The sequence below is a fragment of the Lissotriton helveticus genome, chromosome 12 (genome assembly GCF_964261635.1).
Source record: "Lissotriton helveticus chromosome 12, aLisHel1.1, whole genome shotgun sequence".
NCBI classification, from domain to species: Eukaryota; Metazoa; Chordata; class Amphibia; order Caudata; family Salamandridae; genus Lissotriton; species Lissotriton helveticus.
Genome location: NC_136073.1, coordinates 559,891,151 through 559,916,634, shown reverse-complemented (window position 1 = coordinate 559,916,634; position 25,484 = coordinate 559,891,151). Strand labels below are relative to the sequence as shown.

The 25,484-nt window shown below is 46.0% G+C and overlaps 1 protein-coding gene across 2 annotated transcripts in view; it reads left to right on the top strand.

Annotated features, from left to right (window-relative positions):
- The window catches only part of SLC7A6 (solute carrier family 7 member 6), a 457,165-nt gene that overhangs the window by 187,161 nt on the left and 244,520 nt on the right, over positions 1-25,484 (top strand). For both annotated transcript variants that reach the window (XM_078670746.1, XM_078670747.1), the window contains exons 4-5: positions 1,760-1,904; positions 6,836-6,959. In XM_078670746.1, coding sequence (XP_078526872.1) covers positions 1,760-1,904; positions 6,836-6,959 — 269 coding nt within the window. The remainder of the gene's footprint in view (positions 1-1,759; positions 1,905-6,835; positions 6,960-25,484) is intronic.

The following is a 25,484-nucleotide window of genomic DNA, read 5'->3' as shown; positions in this document are numbered from 1 at the left end:
AACGTGTTGCATTTTTTTGTTTTGTAAATGATGTGCCCTCCCTACCTTGTAAAAAGCATATTTTACCTTTACTGAAACAAAACATTATTTTTGCTACTCGTTACTGCCGCCTTATATTTTTGTTGTTGTCATTTTTTAAACTATGGCTGTAAAGTTGAGAATAGCAATTGTAACATAATTTTAGAGTAAGTGTAAATCAATATTTATCAGGGTACGATTGCAATGGATGGGTTTTTATGGTGCGTCTTTTTAACCAAAAAGAACTAATATAATACTGACAGTGCGCCCCTCTGTTTCCTCTTTATATTATAACAAATTATCTAGAACATTACAAAACCCCCTGGTTTTGTGGTAGTCTCAATATTCTAACATGGGAACACGTGGATATTTTCCAAGAACTTCAGATGAACATCCCATGTTAACCTAAGTATTCACCACACAGTTAGGACAATCAGACACTCCCCACTAAGGGGACTCTCTTATGGTGTGGGCTTGTGCTAACAATCTCACTCATTCCCCCACTTTCTGCACATTTTGCTCCATATGTGATCTGTCTCTCAGTGCCTCAATATTTGTCTTTATTTGTGCAGTTATTTTGTTTGTTTTAGGCTGGAGGTCACTGTGCTACCCTTCGGCCTCACCTTGAACCCTGGCTGGATATTTATGAAGGTGATGGTGCTTGCGTCGGCTCATGTTCACATCTCAGGAATGCTCCTATTCCTGTACCTCGACCACTACTTGTTGAAGGCAGGCACGTCAGATGACCTTCTAGCTCCTTTTTTCCGGGTTGTTCTGTCAACAAGCCGAAATCTCGATCTTTAATGAACTCCGCTTTTTAGGTGTTTCTCAGACAACTTCAGCATGTCAGTCGAGGCAGCCCATGACCTTCAGTGGAGGATGAAGGATTTCAAGCTAACTGTCACTTGAGGATCACTCAAGTTATGTATCTGGGACACAAATGTGTGGATCTAAGCTGTTGTCTTTGTTCTCGACTCAGGGTGAAGACTGAGGTCTCATGTCACGTGGTTCATGAGATGCTGCATATGTATTGTTCGCTTTGTGGAACAGCCTCTGATGTCTTTGCCTATTGATGTGATTTTTTTTCTTTCTCTAGTTCTTCAGTTGTTTTGGGGGGGACATTCAGTAGTGTATGTTTAGTTGTGGGTAACTCGAACATGACAAAAGGCAATATGTCTCACTAAATATAGTAATTGTTCTTGTGCTTATATAACCAACTGATTTGTTTTGCAGAATAGATTATTAACTCATGGAGAGAAAATCATTTCAGCTGGCAAATATTGCTTAAGAAAATTATTGGCACAATTTAAGAAAATATTTTTTAAAGACCGCAAAGAATATCTGCTAAGAAAGTTATATGTTGTCATTCGTAATTTATAGTTGCTTGATGTGTGTTAGTTGTAAACTAGGCTAAGTGGGTTCAGCCGGCCTAGACACCTAAATAAATTACTGAACTGTTGTTAAACATGCAGGTTTAGTGTTTGTGTCTGTTAATAACTGCTTAATACCCTTGGGTGCCACAGGTGTGGAGGTCACAGGTCATGTTGTGGCCTCCAGAATATCAGAAGAAGCATAATAACTCTACAACTGATGCCAAGCATTGCAATGAATGTAAAACCAAAACAGGACTGAAATTAACCAGACTATTTGTGCTTTTGTTTTCATATTTCACATGCGTTTAAGTAAATTAGTTGCATCACAATATTTCAAACTACTCATAATTTTCTCTCCCTATATATAGGACACACAAAAAATTTTGAGAACTCATTTGAGGGATCTTCCAAGAACGCAGGAGACATTACTCTTGCATTTTACTCTGCTCTATTCTCTTACTCTGGTTGGGACACTCTCAATTACGTTACAGAGGAGATCAAAAACCCCAAAAGGTAAATGAGAATGGTATTCTTTGTTTGTATTTGTCCATCTGACATTCTAATGATAAATATTTATGTATTTGCATGTTGTACTGTAGTTTGCTCAAAATGCAATGAAGAAGTGGATGTAATAATGTATTGTTACAGTATTGTCTCAATTTGTACATGTGTGGAATCATTTGTAAATGTAAATGTAAATGTAGGTGTACTTATATAGCGCAGACCTGTCACCCAAAGGGCATCCTGGCGCTTGCTTAGGGAACCCGTCCTGGTATTCCCCTGTGAGAAACCCCGGCAGGGTGTCCACAGGGTGAAAGCCAGGCATCCCGCCACGAGGGGCCGTAGTGGAGATTAAGCAAGCTATTGCCCAGAGTCGCAGAGTGTGAACCCGTGAGTCGAGTAGGCACCGGAGCGAGAATTGTCGAGTCCGTGGAATTTATGAGCCCGAGACCCGCTGAGGCGGGGAATCGAACCCTGATCCACGGTCGATCTCAGCTTCCGGGTCTGCCGCCTCTAACCACTGAGCCACGCTTCTCCACTTGTCATGTAAAACTTAGTTTCATTCTGTGTAGTTCTTTTTTGCGGAAATATACAAAAACCACTTTGATCAGCATATTATCCAGCACATCAAAATGGCCAAACCTTGTTACCCAGTTGGTGTATTGAAGATGTCTCAGAGGCACTGAAACCAACACTTTTACACTTTCACTTCTTACATGCCTATTTCTTCATCCTGTAAATTCTTGGGCAAGTGGCCCATCAAGGCCAGACACCTTCAGAAACTCTGCAAGATTTTTATACTAAACTGACTTTTTGGTTTGTTTGTTAGAAAAAAAGAAACCGTTCTTGACATTCACTATTCAATTCAATTCAATTCAATAACTTTATTCGATTATTATGCAGAAAAAATAACCATAAAAGTACAATTAATACATCACAATTTCAGAATTTAAAAAATATAGACGCAATCATGGTACATTATAAATAAACTGATTAAAATTTCATACATAAATTGATTTCCGTGATCTAAAAACATTCTTTAAAAACACAGAAACAGATGCAACAGTTAAAATATTATCTAGTTTCTGTATGACTAAAAAGGCAGGACGGCATTGCCTAAGTTCCATTCTCTTCAATAATGGTACAATCCATCTTGTCCTAGGAATAGTGTAAAATTTACAAAATAACAAGATATGCATGTCCAATTGGCTGGACAGATCATCGCATGGACATTTACACAATTGTCTTGCCCAGTCATTCATCTTGGGGAAGCTTAGGAATCTAAATAAGACATTTAGCCTAAACCGCGTTAAAAGAAACCTTTCAAAATCACTCAGGTGCAGCTTAACATACGGTTGAACTTTAAAAGTGGTCATTGTTAAATGGTGAGCCACCACAGAAATCTTTGTCATCTCGGTATTCGTTCAATATTCTCCCAGAAACGTCATGCAAAGATTTTAAAGTTCCTTCCTGGAGACCTGGCACATAGATAAGGGATCACTATAATATTCTTGGTGGCCTATTTGTGTAAGAAACGTCTTTACGTAGTATAACCATCTTATCTTGCTAACATTATCAAGACTCATCGCGTCCTTCAAAACCAGACGGTTAAAAACACATTTCTCAGTAATCCATACCCTGTGCCACAAAAGAACCGGTTGAACCTTGATAACAACTTCTAAATATGGTTGTCCAAGTTCAGCATGGCACATGTACGTGGAGACACTATCCAGGACTGTTAAAAGATACCTCATGAAGCCGTTTTCTGCCACCTGTAGCGATTTCACATTTACATAGCCCCATATTCCAGCACCATAGGTTGCAATTGCTCCACACGTTGCTCTATAAACGCATAAATGTTCCCCAATCGGTCGTCTGCCCATTTTTCTACTAAAATTAGTCAAGGCCATTAAGGATTTACAGAACAGCAACCTTCTTGATTTTATCGCGTTAATCCATGATCCGGACTGATCAAACAGTATTCCCAAATAAGGACATTCACTAAATTGACAGTCTGTCTCTTTATGCCATATACAAAGGCATGTGTCTTTGCATATTCCATAGAGCTTCAATATAGGTTGACTCTTAGGATCAAGCATTCTAACAAACTATAAGGCTATTAGAGCAGCAACCCTCCACCCCCCCACTTCTTAGCCCCTCTTCTTCAACAGTATTTAGGACACCAAGATCAGACAATGTCCGAAGGTATTACACTGATTCATCTCTCAGGGTACACTCCCCTGTCAATTCCAGGTGTCTCATGATTTTCTTTAATGTATGTTCCTCACCTCTGTTGGATGTAGCTTATCTGCAGTCTTTGTTCATGTGTGACGTTATTGACAACTACACATACAGAAAACCCCCTCTCTTTAATTAGGTATCTAACTGATGTTTCCATAGCCATTGTGTCCTAATTCTGGCTGCGCTGCATTGCCAGAGCTTTAGTTGATAGTTTTTTTCATTTGCGGTGCTGCTATTGACTTTGCTACAACTAGTGGCTCCCAATGCTACTTTAGAAATGTTGGGGCATTCCCACCAAATTTGGAGTAATATTTCCACATCCTCTCTAACAGTGGTCAGAAACACAGGGAACATTCTACTTATCTTGTTTAGAGTTACATACCAATTCCTCATTACCTTAAGAGCAGTTCCCTTATAAAGTGTCAACTTGTTTCGCACTATAGCTATCCAGAGAAATTGTCATGCTTTATTAAGTATATTTTTGAAAATTACCCATTTCTTAATTTATCTCCAAGCCTTATTCAGGATTCTATAATATTTAGGTCAACCTGGAGCCACACCTTTAAAACCCTGGAGAGAAGAACAGCTCTTCAAATTCAACTAACGTTCTGATTCCCATCACCATGTTAGCAATGTGTAACGCCCACTGCCTGTTGTTTGTACCTGAACCTCTCTTGTTCTAGCATTCCAAAGGTATACTTACAATTCTCACATTACCTAATATGGTCCATCTCCTATGTCTAATAGTATACTACAGCCTCCTGCCTGTAAGTGTTTGCATGTATCCCCTCAGTGGTCAGCAAATATTTTGGGCTGAAGTGAACGGGCTATATTTGGGCATGGAAAATGATGTAAGCTTTCTAGAAACTCCTATGGAGACATGCCTAGAACAGTATTAGTAACTTGGCTGTAACATAATCAATGGGGGTTGGACCTCTTAGGGAGCCATATTTTGCCCTCTTGTGGCCTTCCATGTGGTGACCGACATGTTTGTGCCTAATGTTTACTAGAGGTTCTCTGGGACCATTCTATAGTTCTAAATTGAGATGTTCTGTAGTAATCTTTAAAATCAGGGGATCAGGCCTCCGCCCATGTGTTGGCATCTTCACACTTTTAATGGAAGTTCTAGTAGGCTTCCACTACCATATGAAGTCTAGACGAAAGTTCTGTGGCAACTGAATGGTCCTTTTTTCACTCCTAATCAGTAGTGCTTGAAAGACCTGTATTAGTTTTGGTATTGTAGACTTTTTCAAAGCAGCTATCCTACCTAGACACAAGATTTCTGTGTCCAACCACCTATGCTTATCTTCTCTAATGTCCTTGAAAAGTGGATTAATGTTGGCAGATAATTGTATAGTCAATTGAGGAGTTATATAGGCTCCTAAATATTTCTGTAATCCTTTTATATCACTTTAAGCAAGTCTTTTGTTTTTACTTCACTGTTTTGGTAAAAGTTCTGAGTTCTCCGAGTCCACTGTCTAACCTGAAGCCTTCTGAAATCTCACCAAGAAATCGAGTAAAGGAGGTACTGGAGTGACTATTGGACACGTAAATGAGTATACCATCTGCAAATTGGGAGACCTTATATTCTATTCCACCAAAATCTAACCCCTTGGTGTCACAGCCATCACCACTGGCTCAATTACCACAACAAAAGAGATGGGGTACATCGGTCATCCCTGTTGCATTCCTTTTCATATTACAAATGTATCTACAAGACTTTAATTACTGGTATTCTGGCTCTCAGTGTCCCATATTTTTAAGTTGGAGTATCATCTTTTTATATTTAACTTTGCAACAAGGTGAGCAGACCTATTGATGTTTTCAGATGCTGGTCTGTTCTAGACAGACCATAGCTAGTCCTCATGTATAATGTCTGGTAGGATTGGGGCCAGCCTTGAGTCCAGAACTTTCACGTAAAGGTGGATGCCTGTTTTGAACGATGCAATATGTCTGTCAGATTTAGGGTTGATAGTCTTTATCAGTTTTTGGAATAACCTTAGATACACTATGTTGCCATGGTCTTATTTAATGTAATTGGAAACACTTGTGTTAATGTGGGTGTTGATTGGCCAGGAGATTTGTCACTTTCGGTCACTCATGGCTGAAAATACCTCTGCCTCCTTTTTCCTCTGGCCATCTGCTACAGCGCAGAAGTGTAAACACCCAGGCATATTTTTCTGCAATGTGTTGATCTCATCTCCACAGGAGAACAGTTGGTTGCAAAAGTCTTGGGAAATGGCACTCTCCTCCCTATTCACCAAATAGTAGTTTACTGCACTTGTCCCTGAAGACACAATGCCCAGTCTTTATCGGTCTAGCTTTTGAAGTGCTTGCTAATACAGTATGTACCAGATTGTTTTATTAATATGGTGTGGCGAAGTACCAAAAGGTTTTTTTCCTGCTTGTTCGATAACAGTATATTTAATTGAACTCTAATATTTGACACACTCTTAAAATCTGTCCTTGATCCGGTCTGTTTTCTTCATCCTCTTCCTCCCTCAAATCCGTTTTGAACATATTATGCATCGATACTTTATTTCATTTCTGTGCAGTAGGTGCAGAGAGAAACCTACCTTTAACCACCGCTTTCAGATTTCAATACATGCCTTATCCATGTTACATACTATTTCAATTCGCTGGGAAGAAAAGTAAATCTTTATATTTTTTAAATTACATGTATTTTCTGCTTTCCTTATCAGGAATCTTCCATGGGCAATTGCAATTTCCATGCCAGTTGTGACCGTCATATATTTACTTACTAATGTTGCTTACTATGCAGTACTGGATATGGATGATATTCTTGCAAGTGATGCTGTGGCTGTGGTAAGTTAGCATTTTCATATTTTATATATTTGAGGAAAGGCATGTGAAATTGCAAGAGCCAATCTATGTAAACTACTTTGCTGTGCTAGTAACCTGAACAACAGAGTTAAAACATAGCTTCTGAGGGATACTTCCTGCTGATGCCTTACCTTATGAATACCCTCCGGGGTCTAGACTGGATGCAGAAATCTTTGTCCACATCAGTAGCACTTAATCACTGGCAGGTGGTGGCACACATCTTCAGTCACGGCTCCATTCGCCTCAGATATAATGTCATTGGATTATATATGGCACCATTTTGACCAATAGTGGCAGTTCTTTTTTTCAGGCATTTTCGGTCTGGAGCTCTCTGTAGCTACTGAATAAATTACTCCATGATTTTGAAGCATCCACATCAATCAATCAATCAATCAATCAAAGCATTTATATAGCGCACTACTCACCCGGAGGGTCTCAAGGCGCTGGGGGGAGGGGGTCCGCTACTGCTCGAACAGCCAGGTCTTGAGCTGCTTCCTGAAGGCGAGGTGGTCTTGGGTCAGGCGGAGGTGGGTCGGAAGGGAGTTCCAAGTCTTGGCGGCGAGGTAGGAGAAGGACCTTCCTCCTGTGGTGGCTCTTCGGATGCGGGGGACGGCGGCGAGGGCGTGGCTGGTCGATCGAAGCTGGCGTTTGGGGGCGTAGAAGTTGAGGCGGCTGTTGTGGTATCCTGGGCCTTGGTTGTGTAGGGCTTTGTGTGCGTGGGTGAGGAGCCGGAAGGTGATTCTCTTGTTGACTGGGAGCCAGTGCAGGTCTCTCAGGTGTCCGGAGATGTGGCTGCGGCGGGGGATGTCCAGGATGAGTCGTGCTGAGGTGTTCTGGATCCGCTGGAGTCTCTTCTGGAGTTTGGCGGTGGTTCCGGCGTAGAGGGAGTTGCCGTAGTCCAGACGGCTGGTGACAAGGGCCTGGGTGACCGTCTTCCTGGTCTCGGAGGGGATCCATCGGAAGATCTTGCGTAGCATGCGCAGGATGTTGAAGCATGACGAGGAGACGGCGTTGACTTGTCTGGTCATGGAGAGGGAGGAGTCCAGGATGAAGCCCAGGTTGCGTGCGTGGTCTGTTGGTTTGGGTGCGCTGCCCAGGGCGGGGGGCCACCAGGCGTCGTCACAGGCGGAGGGTGAGGATCCTAGGATGAGGACTTCCGTCTTGTCCGAGTTCAGTTTCAGGCGGCTGTTCGACATCCATTTGGCTACGTCTGTCATCCCTTCGTGCAGGTTGGCTCTGGCGGTGGTGGGGTCGTTGGTGAGGGAGAGGATCAGCTGGGTGTCGTCGGCATAGGAGATGATGTTGAGGTTGTGCTGGCGTGCGATGGCTGCGAGGGGGCTCATGTAGACGTTGAAGAGTGTTGGGCTGAGCGAGGAGCTTTGAGGAACGCCGCAGATGACTTCGGTGGCCTCCGATCTGAACGGGGGGAGGCGGACTCTCTGTGTCCTTCCGGCGAGGAAGGAGATGATCCACTCCAGTGCCTTCTCCTGGATTCCGACGTTGCTGAGGCGCTGTACTAGGGTACGGTGGCAGACAGTGTCGAAGGCCGCGGAGAGGTCCAGGAGGATGAGGGCCGCTGTTTCTCCGTTGTCGAGCAGGGCTCGGATGTCATCGGTAGCTGCGATCAGGGCGGTCTCGGTGCTGTGGTTGGGCCGGAAGCCAGACTGCGAGAGGTCGAGGGAACCGTTCGTCTCGAGGAAGGCGGCCAGTTGCTTGTTGACGGTCTTCTCGATGACTTTTGCCGGAAACGGGAGCAGCGAGATGGGGCGGTAGTTCTTGAGGTCGGTGGGGTCGGCTGATGGTTTCTTGAGTAGAGCGCTGAGTTCGGCGTTCTTCCAGCTCTCCGGGAAGGTGGCGATGTCGAAGGAGGTGTTGATGATGTCCCGCAGGTGGGGTGCGATGACAGTGTCGGCCTTGTTGAAGACGTGGTGAGGGCAGGGGTCTGTCCGAGATCCGGAGTGGATGGTGTTCATCGTGCGGATGGTGTCTTCGGTGCTGATCGGGGTCCAGGCGCGGAGGGTGGTGGTGGGGGGCGGTGGTTCGGTCGTGGCGTGCGTCGGTTGAGTGCTGAAGCTGTTGTGGATGTCCGCGATCTTGTTGTGGAAGTAGGAGGCGAGGGAGTTGCAGAGGTCTTGCGAAGGGGTGATGTCGTTGTTTCCGGCGCTAGGGTTCGAGAGCTCTTTCACGATGTTGAAGAGTTCCTTGCTGTTGTGTGCGTTGTTGTCCAGTCGTTCCTTGAATGCGGTTTTCTTGGTGGCGTGGATCAGTTGGTGGTGTTTTCGGGTGGCGAGCTTGAGGGCAGTCATGTTGTCCGGTCTTGGGTCTCTGCGCCAGGTTTTCTCGAGTGCTCTGCAGTTCTTCTTGGAGCTCTTGAGTTCGTCGTTAAACCATGGGGCTTTCTTGCTGCCGGGTCTGCTCGGCGGGGTCTTCAGAGGGGCGAGGTCGTCTGCGCAGTCGCTGATCCATTTCGTGAGGTTGGTGGCCGCTTGGCTGGGGTTCGTTGTGCTGGTGGGAGGGTTCTTGCTCAGGGAAGTAGCGAGCTGGTCTGCAGTGATCTTGTTCCAGCTTCTGCGGGGAACCTGTTGCTGGTGATGGTGGAGCGTGGTCCTTCTGAAGCTGAAGTGGACGCAGCTGTGGTCCGTCCAGTGGAGTCCCGTGGCGTGGCTGAAGGCGATGTCCTTGCTGGAAGAGAAGACCGGGTCGAGTGTGTGTCCGGCGTAGTGGGTGGGGGAGGTCACCAGTTGCTTGAGTCCGAGGTTGGCGAGGTTGTCCAGCAGGGTGGTGGTGTTGCGGTCGTTGTTGTTCTCCAGGTGGAAGTTGAGGTCCCCGAGGAGGATGTAGTCAGCGGAGAGGAGGGCGTGCGGGCTGATGAACTCGGCGATGTCCTCGCTGAATTGTGTGCGTGGTCCCGGGGGTCTGTAGATGAGGGTGCCTCTGAGGGTGGTCTTGGGGTTGATGTGGGTCTGGAAGTGCAGGTGTTCGGCGGGTGCGAGGGTGTCGTCGGCGTTGGTCGTGATGCGGATGGTGTTCCTGTGGATGATGGCGATGCCTCCTCCTGTCTGGTTGACGCGGTCCCTCCGGATGATCTTGTAGCCGTCCGGAATGGCGATGGCGATGTCGGGCGCTGAGGAGGCGTTCATCCAGGTTTCCGTGAGGAAGGCGACGTCTGGGGCTGTGGTGTCGAGCAGGTTCCAGAGCTCGACGGCGTGTCTGTGGACGGAGCGGGTGTTGAGCAGGATGCACTTCAAGTGGGTGCTGTTGGTGTTCGGCTTGGTGGGTGCTGGTGTGGCGTGGGTCCGGTTGCAGGTGAACTTGCAGGTGTGGCAGCTGAAGGGTCCGTGGGTGTGTCTCGGTGTGGCTCGGTAGCAACCCGGGGTTCGGCCGGTGTTGAGTGCGTTGAGTTCGGCGGCGTCGTAGGTCCGTCGGGACGGCTTTCGTCAGTGGGGGCCAGGGGTCCTGGCACTGGGCGCGGGCCAGGCGCGGACGGGCGTAGACGAGCTTACCTTTGGCGCACCTTCGGCGCTCAATCGGTGCTCCCGCTGTGCGCGTCCGCTGCGCGCGTCCGCTGCGCGGTCGCTCTGGGGGCGTCATAAGAAGGGAGCCGGGAGGGAGGGTCCGCTGGGAGGCGGGGAGCGCGTGGGCCAATCGGCAGGCGGTGGGGCGGGGTCGCGGCCGGTAACGGCGGGAAAAACCTATGCGGGCTTGGTGGGCGGCCCTGCGGCGGCTGGGGACGGGGATCCGAGGTCGGGCGGCCCTGCGGCGGCTGGGGCTCCGGATCGGCGTCTGGCAGGCAGCAGGTAATGAGGCAGGCAGAGCAGGCGGGGAACGTGGGGGCGACCAGGCCGTGGAGGGCGCAGTGGTCGCTCCCGAACCGTGGTCTGGGTCCCCTCAAGAAGGGAGCCGGGAGGGAGGGTCCGCTGGGAGGCGGGGAGCGCGTGGGCCAATCGGCAGGCGGGGGGGCGGGGTCGCGGCAGGTAACGGCGGGAAAAACCTATGCGGGCTTGGTGGGCGGCCCTGAGGCGGCTGGGGCGCCGGGTATCCGAGGTCGGGCGGCCCTGCGGCGGCTGGGGCTCCGGATCGGCGTCTGGCAGGCAGCAGGTAATGAGGCAGAGCAGGCGTGGAGCGTGGGGGCGACCAGGCCGTGGAGGGCGCAGTGGTCGCTGTCACGGTGTCATCGGATGTCACCTTCAAATGTCTCCGGAATTTAAACCCTGTCAACAATATCGTAAGAAGATGTCTTTATTAGATCCCCATGATCTCTGTATGTGGAGTCTAGGGCCCGATCATGACATATCTACTTGTGACTTAGTATGTCCACTGATCTGAAAGCCATCCAGGCAGTAGGTAAGTCTTCTGACAGAGATCAAAGCTTAAAGATGTCTTCCTGATAAAATCCCAACTACACCGGAATGCCTGTTCTGAGGGAAGTTTGGAGACTCTGTGGTGCCATTCCTTTATGCCAGTCTTTTCTGCATCATCATCATCTTCTGCATCATAGGCTCAATCCCGGTTCTCAAAAAGTTTAAACTGGAGTTCTCCGCTTCATCTGGGGAGCTTCTCAGGTCAGGGCCTATTGAGGTACCTTGCTGTCTGACTTCAGGATTGCTCAGAAGCCCTCTAGGTCATTGCTCAAGCGAGGGCGTCATCGATTGGATTTGGCTGTTCTGGCATCACAGGAGCCAAGAAATTAGAGGTTACCATTTTTTTTTATTTCATGTTGGGCTACTCTTTGTTTTAAAGATATGTTTGCTTTGTCCATGCAAGACTCTCTGGCTGGCATTCATGCACACTCCACTAGGGCTTTGACGCTTGCCAGGTATGTCCTGCCGATTTGTGTTGAGTAATAACTGGTGGTCTTTGCATATGTTTTTTAAACATAATTGATTATTTTCAAACAGCCCGGGCACACAGTGATGGCTATTTTCCTAAGGTGTATTGCATCACTTCCTTGTTTAATTAGCACTAATCAGTCCCACCCTCTGTAGCATCAGTGTATTTCTTTGGGTCTCATTCATACAGAGGAATCTATGGTAAGAAATTACTTACCTTTAGTAACCGAATTTCTGATGGATAATAGATCTTCTTGCAGATTCCTCGCTTCCTCTTCCTTTCCTTTTGAGATCTTACCAGTCATGAGATACCAAACAGAGTAGTGATATCTGCTATTATTGTCACTGTTGTAAGCTCTTTTGGTTCATCACCACACGCGTTGGTTGGGCGTGGAAAATATACACGTTTTTGACATTAGATGGTGCCAAGTACACCCTGATATCACATCTATTGTGAAGAGAACCGTGACTGTAACTGTGTGGCATGACCTGGCGGAGCTGGACAGCTCTTGTTGAGTAAAATGTTTTCTGGATCTATTCTGGAAGCTGGAGGATATTCTTAAGGTGAGAAATCTAGTGGAAGATATTACCCACCAGAAATATGACTGTAAGTAACTTTTTCATTGCCATGTTCCCTGGATGTGTGATTGTAGGCAAATCATATTTCCCAGTTAAAGTTAAAAATGCAGTGTTACGAATGAAGAATGATCTATAAATTGGACTTGTTTACTTTAGAATTTTGGACATTATGGAAATACCAGGGCATCGACCCAGGAAAATAGCACCGGTCTAATTTATTTGCTGATCTTGGATGTATCCTCCCTGCACCAACACACACTAAGTAATGAAAAATGTTTCACTGTCACTTTGTCTTACATTTGTGCCACCCCACCCTAGTATGACCTGCTGAGAATAACCAGAGCTTGTGTCCAGCAAGGTTCCTCAGCATTAGGTTAGCACACTCTTCATAACTGTCAGACCTAACATCCCTGGTGTGTGGTCTTCCCCCAATTTTTGTGCCTTCACCCATCCTGTTACCGGAATTCTTAATGTGTGTGCATTTGAAATCTGTGCACTTCACCAGTGCTAAAGTACTTATGCTTGTCTTCCTAAAACATGATAAAATTGGCATACATCTTATTGGCACTATTAATTTACTTATATGTCCCTAGAAAATGGTCTACATCTACCCATGGCCTGCAAATTAAATGCTAATAGTGGACCTGCAGCCCTCATAGTGTCACCCACTAAAATAGAACTTTAAAACATGTTTCAAGCCTGCTATTGTACGTTGTAGTGCAATTTTGAACTGACAAATCGACCTGGTGAAATAAACCTTTTGCCAGGCCTAAACCTTTCTTTTTAATACTCTTGACTCACCTCTAAGGTAGGCCTTAAAATCTCATAGGGCAGGGTGCATAGCATTTAAATACCAGGACATGTGGATTTAAGGTATACATGTCCTGGTTATGAAAACCTCCTAAATTCTCTTTTCACTATTGTGAGGCCTATCTCTCCCATAGGATAACATTGGGTTACCTTACTTGATTTGTGCTAATGTTTGATTGGGGGAACAGTTCGAAAATGTCATGTGTGATCTCAAATATATTGTAATTTAAAATGTTATATAATAGTAAATTTGGATTTTAATTCACAAGTCTGAAAATGTCACACTAAGTAATGTATTCTACTTCGCTGCGATGTAGGAGACAGATCTGGCCGGTGTGCTATATAAATATAACACCTTCCAAACTAATACAAAACTTTCAGGTTGGTGAGTGTAAAGTGCGTTATCTGGCGCCCTAGCATCACGCTTGTTTACATCAAGCACTTTTTTTTTGCAGGCTTTTTCTCTTTTTTTTATAATTCTTTTTATTTACTCATTAGTGGCATAGTTATATCATGCGTTTACATATCAAACAGTGTATATGCGTTCTGTACAGTATACATCGCTTGTCTTTACCTTTACAGTATTGCTCATTCGTTGCTTCGTGCAGTTATATCGTTACATACATTATTATCTATAACATTAATTTATTTCCATTTCTCAGGCCACTGTTGGCATTGCACATATTCCCCCTCTGTAAGTGTTCCAGCCTCCCCACAATTGTATCCACTTTTTAGGACAACTCCTATGCACATGTATGGTCTTTTCCACCACCATGGCTATGTCCATGTCTTTGCACCACTCCGTGAGCGTGGGGGCGATGGCTACACCCCAATGTTTAGCGATGTTTCTTTTGGCCAAAAAAATTCCCGGTGTCTCCCAGGTCTGCGTTGTGGAGTTAAGGTCCGTCGCTTCCCAAGTATCTAACAGGCAACGTTTGGGCTCTGGGTCCCCGCTTACCCTTGTGATGATGGTCATGACTGATTTCCAGTATGACTTTATAGCGGGGCAGGCCCAGAGTGTATGGAAGAATGTACCAATCGTCCCACATTGCCGCAGACAGAGTTGGGTGTCAGCTTTCCCTACCATATAAAGAGTAGTTCTGGTGTAGTAAATTCTATGGAGGATCTTAAGCTGCACGAGGCGTAGTTTGGATGCAATCGCTACTTTTCAGGGTGATGCTAGTGCCTCTTGCCAATCAGTGTCATCTAGCTTTCCTAATTCCTCCCGCCATTTGTCTCGGAGCCTTTGCATGGGGTCAGGCATGTTATTAATAGTCTTCCGATATGTCATGGCGATTGCTCTCGTATCCATAGGATCTGTCAATAGTCTATCCTCTAACGGCGGGGCCTCGGGTGGAGTGGTGTCGGGTGGAATTTCCCCCTCCAGGGCGTGCTTGATCTGGTGGTAGCAGAATTGCTCCGTCGGTGCCATCTCGTACTGGTCCTGGAGCTGTGTAATAGGGATCACATTTCCCCGCACCCAGAGATCCCCCACCTTGGATATCCCTATATTGTCCCAATGGTTGAAGCCTTTTCTCTTACCCAACCTGCCCAGTTATGCCGTGACCCAGAGGGGCGTTGCTTGTGTGGTCTTATTGTGCCATCCTAACGTTTTGTGTACTATGATCCATACCTGGAGTGTGTGGTTTGTTGGGCCTATGAGGGCCAGGGTATTGCTATAGAATGCTCGATATAATCCCTCCTCTCCCAACTCTAATCTATCAAGGCTGTAGGCTGGGTCCATGTGGGGGATATGTAGCCAATGATTAATCACTATCAGTTCGGACACCCAATAGTATGTTTGTGTACTAGGGAGTGCATTGCCGCATCGTACCAGGTTCGGAACAATTTCATCATAGCTATACGAGCTGGTTTATTATTCCAGAGGAGTTTGGTGATTTCTCCCTCTATGGCTCGGAAATAGGACTGGGGGACCAAGAAAGGCATATTTTGAAGGGCGTAGAGGGACCTCGGGAGCTCCATCATTTTAAAAAGTGCTGCTTTCCCCAGGAGCATTAGTGGCAACGATTGCCAGTGTTTAGTGTCTCTTTGCAGCTGTTTCAGGGGGGCTTGGAGATTCATAGTCATGAAGACCTCTGGGTCATGTGTGAAGTGGATTCCCAAGTACTTGAAATTCTCCTCAGCAATTGTTACGTCACAGCCAGCCAGTAGTGCTAATGGTGGCCCCTTCAAGACATACAGCACTGATTTAGTCCAATTGATCGTGTACGCTAAGTATCTTCCATATGAGCCACATATGTCTAATATGCAAGATAGGGAACGTTTGGGAGAGACCAAATAAAGGAGAACATAGTCTGCAAATAGGGAGATTCGATCCTCTCATTCCTCAGTCCAACGGAGCCCGCGAATGACAGGGTCTTGTCGCACCCAGGCCACCAGAGGCTCTAGTATAAGGGCGAAGAGAAGCGGTGACAATGGGCAGCCCTGTCTCCTGCCTCGGTGCAGTGGTAACTCTCTGGATATATGCCCATTAGCTACTACATGGGCCAGGGGAGTGGTGTATAACAGCCTAACTCAAGAACAGAATTTTGGTCCGAACCCCAACTTTGTGAGGACTGCAAAAAGAAAGGGCCATTCGAACGTATCAAAGGCCATTCGTACATCAAGCACTTTTAACAATAAGTTCATCTTCCCAGAGTTCAGCAATCTCTGCACGGGTGTGGGCGCAGCTCCTTTTGACCCCACGGGTCAGGCGGCCAGGGATTGTCAGTCCACTCCTTCCCCTGCCGCCTCTAAACCTTCCTAGTCCGGCCCTCCAAGATCATGGGCGACCAGTTGGTCGCAGAGTCAGCCATCCCCTCCACCGCTGGTAAAACATCACATCGAACAGGTGGGTTCTTCAGTTAGTCCGAAAGAGCTACTCCCTCCCTTTTGAGACTGCCCCTCCCTTCATGTCTACAACTTATGACTGGCTGATGTAGGACCACCTAAACTTGCTTCATAAGGAAGTCCTGACTCTCTTGACCAAGGGAACCATAGAGCGGTTGTGGTGCCAGAAGTCGGCTGTGGGTGCTATTCCCGCTACTTTCTGGTCCCAAAAAAGGACAAGGGCTATTCTATATCTGCGAGCCCTCAACTACTTCCTCAAAAAGGAAAAGTTCAAACTGCTCACTCTGGATCAGGTCATGTCTGCCCTAGACCCTGTAGACTAGATGGTAGTGTTGAACTTGCACGACGGCTATTTTCACATTCCCGCCCTCCCTGTCCAACGGTGTTACCTTCAGTTCACAGTAGGCCACAAGCACTTTCAGTTCACAGTGCTCACCTTTGGCCTGACCAACTCCCCTCCGGTGTTCACCAATGTGATAGAGGCGGTCGCAGCCCTTCTACGTAAATCAGGGGTGCCAGTCTTCAACTATTTTAACGACTGGCTGTTGAAGATGAGCTCGCCCCAGACTGTCTTCTCTCACCTCCAGACTACAGCGAATCTTCTGCTTTCTCTGGGATTCACTATCAACATACCAAAGTCACACCTTACTTACTCTCAGATGCCCCCCTTCATCAAAGCTGTTCTGGACACACTGCAGTTTTGGGCCTATCCTCCCGAGCAGCGAGTCCAGGATATTCAGGCTATTATACTGATATTTCAGCCTTTATCCTGGATTTCGGTGAGACTGACTTTGATGCTGCTGGGCCTCGTGCCCTCCTGCATCCTGCTAGTGACACACGCCAGTTGGCATATGCGGGCTCTGCAGTGGGACCTGAAGTTCCAATGAGCGCAGCATCAGGGGAATATCTCTGACATGGTCCAGATCTCGGAGAGAACTGCACAGGACCTGCAGTTGTGGCTGACCAAATGCGATTGGGTCCCTTCCTCAACCAGATCACACAGTGTCATGTGCGTCACTTCTGGGATGGGGTGGCAGTCTGAGAGAGGTGGAGATCAGAGGACTCGTCTCCAGCAGAATCCTGACCCCCACTTCAGCTTGCTGGAGCTCCGAGCAATTCGCTTGGTATTGAAAGCATTTCTTCTTTCCATCAAGAGAAAGCTGGGTCAGGTGTTCAGACAGAACCATCGCCATGTGGTAATGCAACACACAGGCCAGGGTTGGGTCGTGGACACTTTGGCAAGATTACCTGCATCTCTGGACGTTGCTGGAACAGCAGGGCATTTCCATGGTGGTTCAACACCTGGCAAGTTCTCTGAACGCCAGGGAGAACAAACACAGCCGCTGATGCCTAGCAGATCACGAATGGCGTCTCCATCTGAAGGTGGTGCAAGGTCTCTTTCAGCAGTGGAAAGAGCCTTGGTTAGACCGGTTTGCCTCCACAGAGAACCGGCAATGTCAGCACTTTTGCGTGCTGGAGTTTCCAAGGCGGCACTCGCTCGGTGACTCTTTTCATCTTGAGTTGAACTTAGGCCTACTGTGTGCCTTTTCACCAATAACACTCTTGTCCAGAGTGCTCAAGAAGATCAGGAGCGACCTTACCAAAGTCATTCTTGTGGCTCCTGACTGAGCATGGAGATTCTGGTATCCTGAACTTCTCCAACTGAGCATCGATCATCCAATAAAGCCTCCCAATAGGGAGGATTTTCTGTCGCAGGGAAGGGTTCTCCACCCTAACCTGTCAAGTCTATGCCTTCTTGTGTGGAGATTGAGCGGGGGCAGTTAATAGCCTTCATCATTCCTCCCAAAGTCTGCAATGTTATTTTGGCAGATAGGCTACCCTCTCCCAAGACTGTATATGCCTGCCAGTGGCAAAAATGTGTAAAATATATACAGAAAAGTCTGCTGATCCTCTTTCTACTTCCCTCTCTCAAGTCCTTCTCTTCATATTGATCCTTGCTCAGCAAGGCTGTGCTCTGGGCACTCATAAAGTGTATCTTTCTGGCCTGTCTGCCTTCCAGACCAAACCCCTTTATTTAAATCACCTTTTGTAAATAGATTTCTTAAAGGGCTTCTACATATGTTCCCACCTGCCCCATTCATCATGTCACAGTGGAACCTTAATTTGGTTCTTACCTTCCTCGTGTATTCTCTGTTTGAACCTCTGTTCCTATGCCTTCTCCTACTGCTTACTATCAAAGCAGCCTTTTTGGTGGCAATATCTTCTTCCAGGAGGGTGAGACAATTTCAGGCTCTGTCATCCAGGCCTACTCACCTGACCATCTTCCCCAATAATTTGGTGCTTTGCATCAAAGGGAAGGCTAGTGCAGATGTTCACAGACACCTCCACCGCCATGTGGTACTGCAACAAACAGGGCGGGTGGGTTTGTGGACCCTTTTTCAAGAGGCTCACTGTTTTGTAATTTGGTTGGAAAATCAGGGCATACCCCTGGTGGTTCAACACCTGACAGGCTGTCTGAAAGCCAGGCAGACAAACTCAGCCTAAAATAACTAACGGTTCACTAGAGGCATCACCATCCGAAGTTGGTGCAAAGTGCCTTTCAGTAGTGGGGAGAGCCTTGGTTAGATCTGTTTGCCACAGCTTAGAATGAGCAATGTCAGCAGTTTCCAGTGTGCTAGAGTTTCCAATGAAGGGGCAATACTCATGTACAGAAGCATATCAATCATCAGTGCTATCCGTGTAGTGTGTTTTAAAAAGTTCTAACATTTGAGCCCAATCCAAGGATATTGGCTTTCTCCGCAACCCCCTACATTCTTCACGGTGCAGTGCCTCCCTCTCAGCAGTAGCCCACTTTACAACTTCTTCCCGCCATTTCCCTCTATTTGAGGCCTTGGCTGATTTCCATCTTTGTGTGATAAGCCTTTTGGCTAGCATGAGAATGAGATTTATAAAACGGCGTAACACTTTTGCCTTCTTAGGAAGCGGAAGGAGCCCTAGGAGGCATGCCTCAGGGGTGTGCCAAGTGGAACGCTCAGAAAGGTGTGTGAGGCCCTGTAAAACCTCCGGCCAGAAGTCCACATGGGGAGGGCACGTCCAGAACATGTGAATAATGTCTGCCTCCGAGGTGTGACATCGAGGACATTCTGATGTGGCATTGCGGAACATACGGTGTATCACCTGAGGTGTGAGATGGGCCCTTTGCAGGATAAACAGTTGAATTGTTTTTAGTCTTGCATTACGGGAGACGCGCCTGGGATAGTCAATGATCTGTGACCATTCTTTTTCTGCAATGGCCGGGACACCTCAGTTTCCCATTTTTGACGAGAGATAGTAAGGAGACTCCAAGATGGGATCACAGCCCCCGATACAGCCATTGGACCAGATGACTACCATGTCCCATTACGTGGATTGATTGCAGTAACCCAAAGGTCGGAGGTTCCCTCTTATTCACTAACCAGTATCTACGCACATAATGTGTGATCGCAGCATGTGTTAAAAACAATGTAGGAGGGGCCGAATATGTTTGAATAAATTCCTCATGTGGTATTAAATTTCCATCTAGAAATAAGTCCCCTACAGTGGTTGCCTCAAATTCCAATCAACTGCGCAGGCTTGCATCTGACAGAATTCCTCGCGCCATGGGTAAGCCACAGAGAGGTATATTCGGAGCATAGGGCAACGATATATTAGTATACTTCAGGGCCAGTTTTCAATAGTGGAATGCATTATGTAAAAGAAATGGTGGGTCTTGCAGTTTAGTCAGTCCAGGGCATAATAAGAGTTGGAGCGTCCAGCCCGTAAAAGAGCGGGCGAATAACCTATTTCGGATAAATTATGACCAGCTAACCAATAAGCCAGCCATTGTAGTTGGGCCACTATAGAATAGGATTTAAAATCTGGTGAACCCATTCCACCCTCTAGCTAATCTATGTCTGCCCTGTCCCCAAATTAAGGAATTAAGTAATTTATCTAACGCTTTATAAATCCAAGCGGGAAGCGCCACTGGAAGATTTGTCAATTAATACAATAGTTTAGGAAGCATTACCATCTTGGAGATGGCCACTCCACCCACCGTGGTTAAAGGTAAAGTATTCCAGAATGCTACTTGGGGTTTGAGATTATTAAGCGCTTGGACAGCATTCTCATCAGTTGGGTCCAAAGTTGTTCTGTAAATATTAATCCCTAAATACTTAAAGGTAACTGGTTCTACTCTAAACTGCAATGGACCAAATTGTAGTGTGTGAAGCTATACTCTTTACATCTTGAGTAGAGTTCAGGCCTCCTCTACGCATATGCCACTCCTGCCCAGAGTCCTCAAGAAGATCCGGAACGACCGGGCCCAAGTCATACTTGACGCTCCTAACTGGGCTCGGAAGGTTTGCTGTCCTTATCTATTGAGCATTGTCATCGGTCCACATGTCAGGCTGCCCCTTCACGAGGATCTACTGTCACAGCAGTAGTATAGCGTTCTCCACCCAAACCTGTCAACGCTCTGCCTTCATGCGTGGAGATTTGGCGGCAATAGTCAACAGCTTTCCACCCAAAGCCTGTTAACTTGGCAACCAGGCGTCCCTCTACCAAGACTGTATATGCCTGTCGTTGGGGCAAGTGTTTGGCATGGTGTCACCCTCTTTCTCCTCCCCTCTTCTCTTTATCTTTTCTCTTGGCCAGCAGGGCTCTGTTTTGGGGACCTTAAAGGGCTATCTTTCTGCTATCTCAGCCCTTTTGCTATTCCCAGCTCAGCCATTGCTGTTTAAATCTGCTGTTGTAAATAGGTTTGCAACATGTTTCCACCTACGTCCTTCATTATGTCTCAGTGGGACCTCAATCTTGTCCTTACCTCACTGATGTGCGCTCCCTTTGAGCCACTGCACAACTGTCCTCTCGTGCTTCTTACCATGAAGACACCCTTCCTAGTGGCAGTAACATCTGCCCGGAGCGGAGTCTGCGACCACTGCTTTAGCATGCGGAGTTCCAGTCCTGGATACTTGCCAGGCAGCAACGAGGGTTCTCTGCACACGTTCACAAAGCATTGCTGCCTGGACAGCCAGGTCGTGCAGGATGGGCACTTTGCTTATTCATTCTTGCAAGACTTTCTAGTGTGAAATAGATTTGCAGACGACCTCCAGGTAGGTATTACTTTGATACCTATTCTTCAGTAAGGAATCTGCGGCTAGAAGTCTCTATTAGTTGAACAAGTTACTTACCTTCGTCAATGCCTTATCTGGTAGACACTATTTACTCACTGAATCCTTGCTGACCTCCCCATCCTATCTGCTCTGCAAATGGATTTCTAGGGACAGAGCCCCTAGTTTTTCACACCATTGGTCAGTGTTCTTCGTGGCTCCACGCTCCTGGTGTGGAAAGTCATGAAAAACTGACGTCACCGCGCTGGGGTGGCGCCTACATAAGCACTGCGCTCGTTGAATCCAATGATGCCGCGCAGAGCCGAATGATACCACCTACCGGCACACAGAGGTACTGCTAGCAAAAAAGTTCGGGTCCTAGTCTGATGCCTAGGGCTAATTTGAAAGTAAGGAATCTGCAGCTAAATAATCTCTACTAAGTAAGGCGTTACTGAAAGTAAGGAACTTGTTCTTTAAGTCCGAAGGTAAGCTAGACACTGTGTGTCTGACCCGTGCTCCATTGCTGTCAGCTTTAACCTTTAACTATGCCCTGGTCTTGCTTGACCAGATACTCGTTGGCTTTTAGAGTGACTAAATGATTTCAATTGGTGGGCATCCAGTAGTTAAGGCTTTTGATTGCATGATGATTAGGGGTGGGCCGCAAATTCCGTTCCGCTCGTGGAACTTGTGAAATTTCTGCATTTTCATGTTCCGCGCGGAACGTGAAAATGTCAAAACTTCCGCGATCCGCGGCGGAACGGAATTCGGGGGGCATGACATGGGCTGTTCCTCGTCATAAAACTGTGGTGGGTCCTCGTGGCTCTTTCTTTCCATCCGTTTCTTCCTCGATCTCGATCCTATTGACTTGCTGGCAAACTTCCCACATTTGTTCCCCGGTGAAATGGTTTCAAAATCGAATGAAACTCTGTTGCTGGAAAAGCAGTCTGTTTCTTTCATTTTTCTCTTTCAAAGTGCAGTGTCTGGATGGAGACACCTGCAGGAGCCAGAGTGTCCACTTCTCTGCCTCCCTCCATCCATCCCTCCCTCTCTCTCTTTCTTTCCGTCCGTCTGTACCTCAATCTCGATCCTACTGACTTTCTGGCAAACTTCCTCCATTTTGTTCCCCAGTGAAATGGATCCAAAATCGAATGAAACTCTGTTGCTGGAAAAGCAGTCCGTTTCTTTCATTTTTTCCTTTCAAAGTGCAGCGTCTGGAATTCTCATGCAAACACAGTTGCGCCACTATACAGGCGAGACATTTGACGGGCGCAACAAAATCTCTGCGAGCACGTGAAATTTCACGTGCTCGCAGAGATTTCTTGATGTTTCGCGGAATTTTGCGAAAGGCAACTTCGCAAATTCTGTCCACCCCATATGATTATCATCCTGCAGGCTGACTCAAAACCTAAGACCGACTCCCATCACCATACCGGTAACACACCAACACTGATAAGAACCCACATTCTGGTCTAATGACCTCAGTCCTCTCATGGAAGCTGTTTCCACACTTGATTGGCTTCAGAGGAAGTAATTCCATGGTGGCACAAGAGAAAGAGGTCTCCCTTACCTCTTACTGATGTGTCGTCAGGCTTCGACTCACTATAACTTCCAAGATGTACCAGTTAGGGAAGCAGAAAACATAACATTCCGTTAGTGGTCACAAGAGCTTCGGTGTTGGTGGTCATGTGGACATGCGTATGTGGGAAAAACAGAGAGGCAGACAAGGCATGCCTCCATGAACATAAAAGCAATATTTGTATGAAGAATCAAAAATCTACTGTCGCTACCCATTCCAACCTCAACAATCACAACATAAGTCAACTCAGATTTTTGATCTTGGAACAAGTTCCCATCATATCAGGAAGGGACAATACACAATTTTTGCTACACAGAGATACCTTTTGGATTAATTATCTGGACTCTGTCCATCCCAAAGGTCTCAATGAAAGTTCAGTGAGGATTCGCGAATATGCACCATCGAAAAGTTTAACTTAATTCACCTGGCCTACCAGTGAGTGCGTGAGTCTAACCACTAGTTGGATCTAACATATTGACTTTTTCTGAGTAAATCGGCCACGCACCCTGAAACACAATGTTGTATGAAGAAATATCCAACATTACTGAATACAGAGCAGAAACATTCTGTTTTACGAATGATGAAACCCAACAAATATACTTGTTGATAGAAGAAACAGAGCACCAGCACTAGTACGGGATCAAATCAATCAAACATAAACCAACTATTATATATCTCCAAAAAAGCGATCAACGCCAACACGCCAGTACACTGATTAAATATCACAAAGCACAACAAATTCCAAGAGGACTAAGGATATCCCTAAAATCTCTATGCAAAAATAACACCAGATTTACCGAGAAGTGGTACGCTATACTAAACAAATGTTCATTAACCTTAATATTGTTGATCGTCGAAGAACAGTCAAAACTTCTGGAAGATCTTAATAAATAGGATAATCAGTTCAAACAAGAACTAACTGACATGTCGAGAGAGAATTGGGAAGAAACACTCAATGACATCAACACACAACTAGATGAATACACCAAAGAAATAAATGAAAGAAAAGTCAGAAAATTCAAGCGAGACACCATTGATTGCAAACGATGCCCGTAGAAGACAACAAAGACCAAATGTGGGACGATTCACAGATCCCGAAACCTCATCTTCAGATGACTCGCAATATAAGTTAACCTCCTACACAACGAGACAACAAAAGAACTGAGAGAGAAGGACCATTAACATCTGCCGGAACAACAAATGAGATCTCATTTTTTTAGAGAAAGGCCAAGGACCACAAGGCGAACCAGGAGGGGGAGGTTCAAAAGCAAAACAACAACCAGTGGCAAAGGGTACAAGAAGCCAGAAACCTTAGTAATCAATATTTCAAAATGCCATTTAATGGAATTCCAAATCAAGACCTTACAGAAGGGAACTTCTTACATACCCACCTACCATTCAAACACCTTGGAAGGTCAAATCAGTCTTTACAAATGCATGCGTACTTTGAGAGTATGACATTTTTATGAAAACCTAGTGAAAGAAGGAGAATGCCCACAAACCGACACCTTACTTGGATTATGCAACAAAATAACCTTCATAGCTCCCATCAGTCATAAGGCTTGGCCTCTCTAACCTAGTTGAATAACACACATCTAAAATTCAAGATTTTTCAACAGTCTTTTTTTAACCTCTTGTTTTAATCATATGCTTACAGCGAGCTCAAATCTATGCCCTTCAGAGGAATACATGTTTCCAGAAGAAGCGTGTTGAAATGTAGTAGATGGTGTACTGCTGGAAACTTTAATCAGGCAATTTTCTTGGTTAGATTAAACAAGTAACAGCAGGATCCATGTGTAAGTTATTTATTTTTAGTTGCTGTAAATAACCTATAAAATGTCATACCAGCAAATGGATTTTTAGATTTTGGGTCCTTATTACTATGATCTACTCCTGGAGAATACTTTGTCTGTGCCCTGAACTAGGATATTTACTTGACATTTCCTGGCTTTAGGGCAGCTGCTTAGACATAGAGCCCCAGAGGCGGCAGCTCTTGAAAGCATATGAAAGCACCTGCATGCCTATTTGCTGTCTACTGGGTTCAGGTAATCTTGAAGAGTCACAGGGTTTCCGTTCTCCCACAGAACTGTGCATAGAGATTTGGAACCTCAGTGAATTAGGGTGACCCAAAACTCACCTCAGTACCCAAAACCCCTTACCAGGCTAGCTACAGTGTCTCATTGGTCATAACAAACTCCCAATGTTTAGACAAACCAGAACATGAACTTATAATACCTCAGGTCACGTGTAACACATGAGCACTCTTTCGTTATACAATCATTTCAAACCAGAACGTGGAGTAAATGAGGACACGTGCACATTTGAAATATTTATTTACTAATGCCGTTTTCTCAAACGCAGTATCTTAGATAATACAAGGAAACATATTATCAGAAGCAAAGTTATCAGCATAGTTACTAGTCCATAAAAAGCAAAAGGTGACAGCATGCTAACCTGCTGTAATGAATAAGCGTTAACCACACCTATTTCTCACCCTCCCTAACTAGCATATTATATTAATATCTAAGAAGGTCTCTTTGGGTTTTATCAGGGCGGGCCCATACCTCAAGATCCTAGTATGAAGAGATCACATCTGCTTCCACCTGCTCTCTCTGCATGCGAAATGCATCAAGTGTGTATGTGTGCCCTAAGCAAAGCAATATAAAACCCGCCTAAAGCCAGGATTTGGCAGGAGCTGCACTTATGTTATGTCTATGAAGGTGCGGAGATCAGACTTCACAACAATTGTGTCGAGTTATCTTCTAGGCTTCAGCAC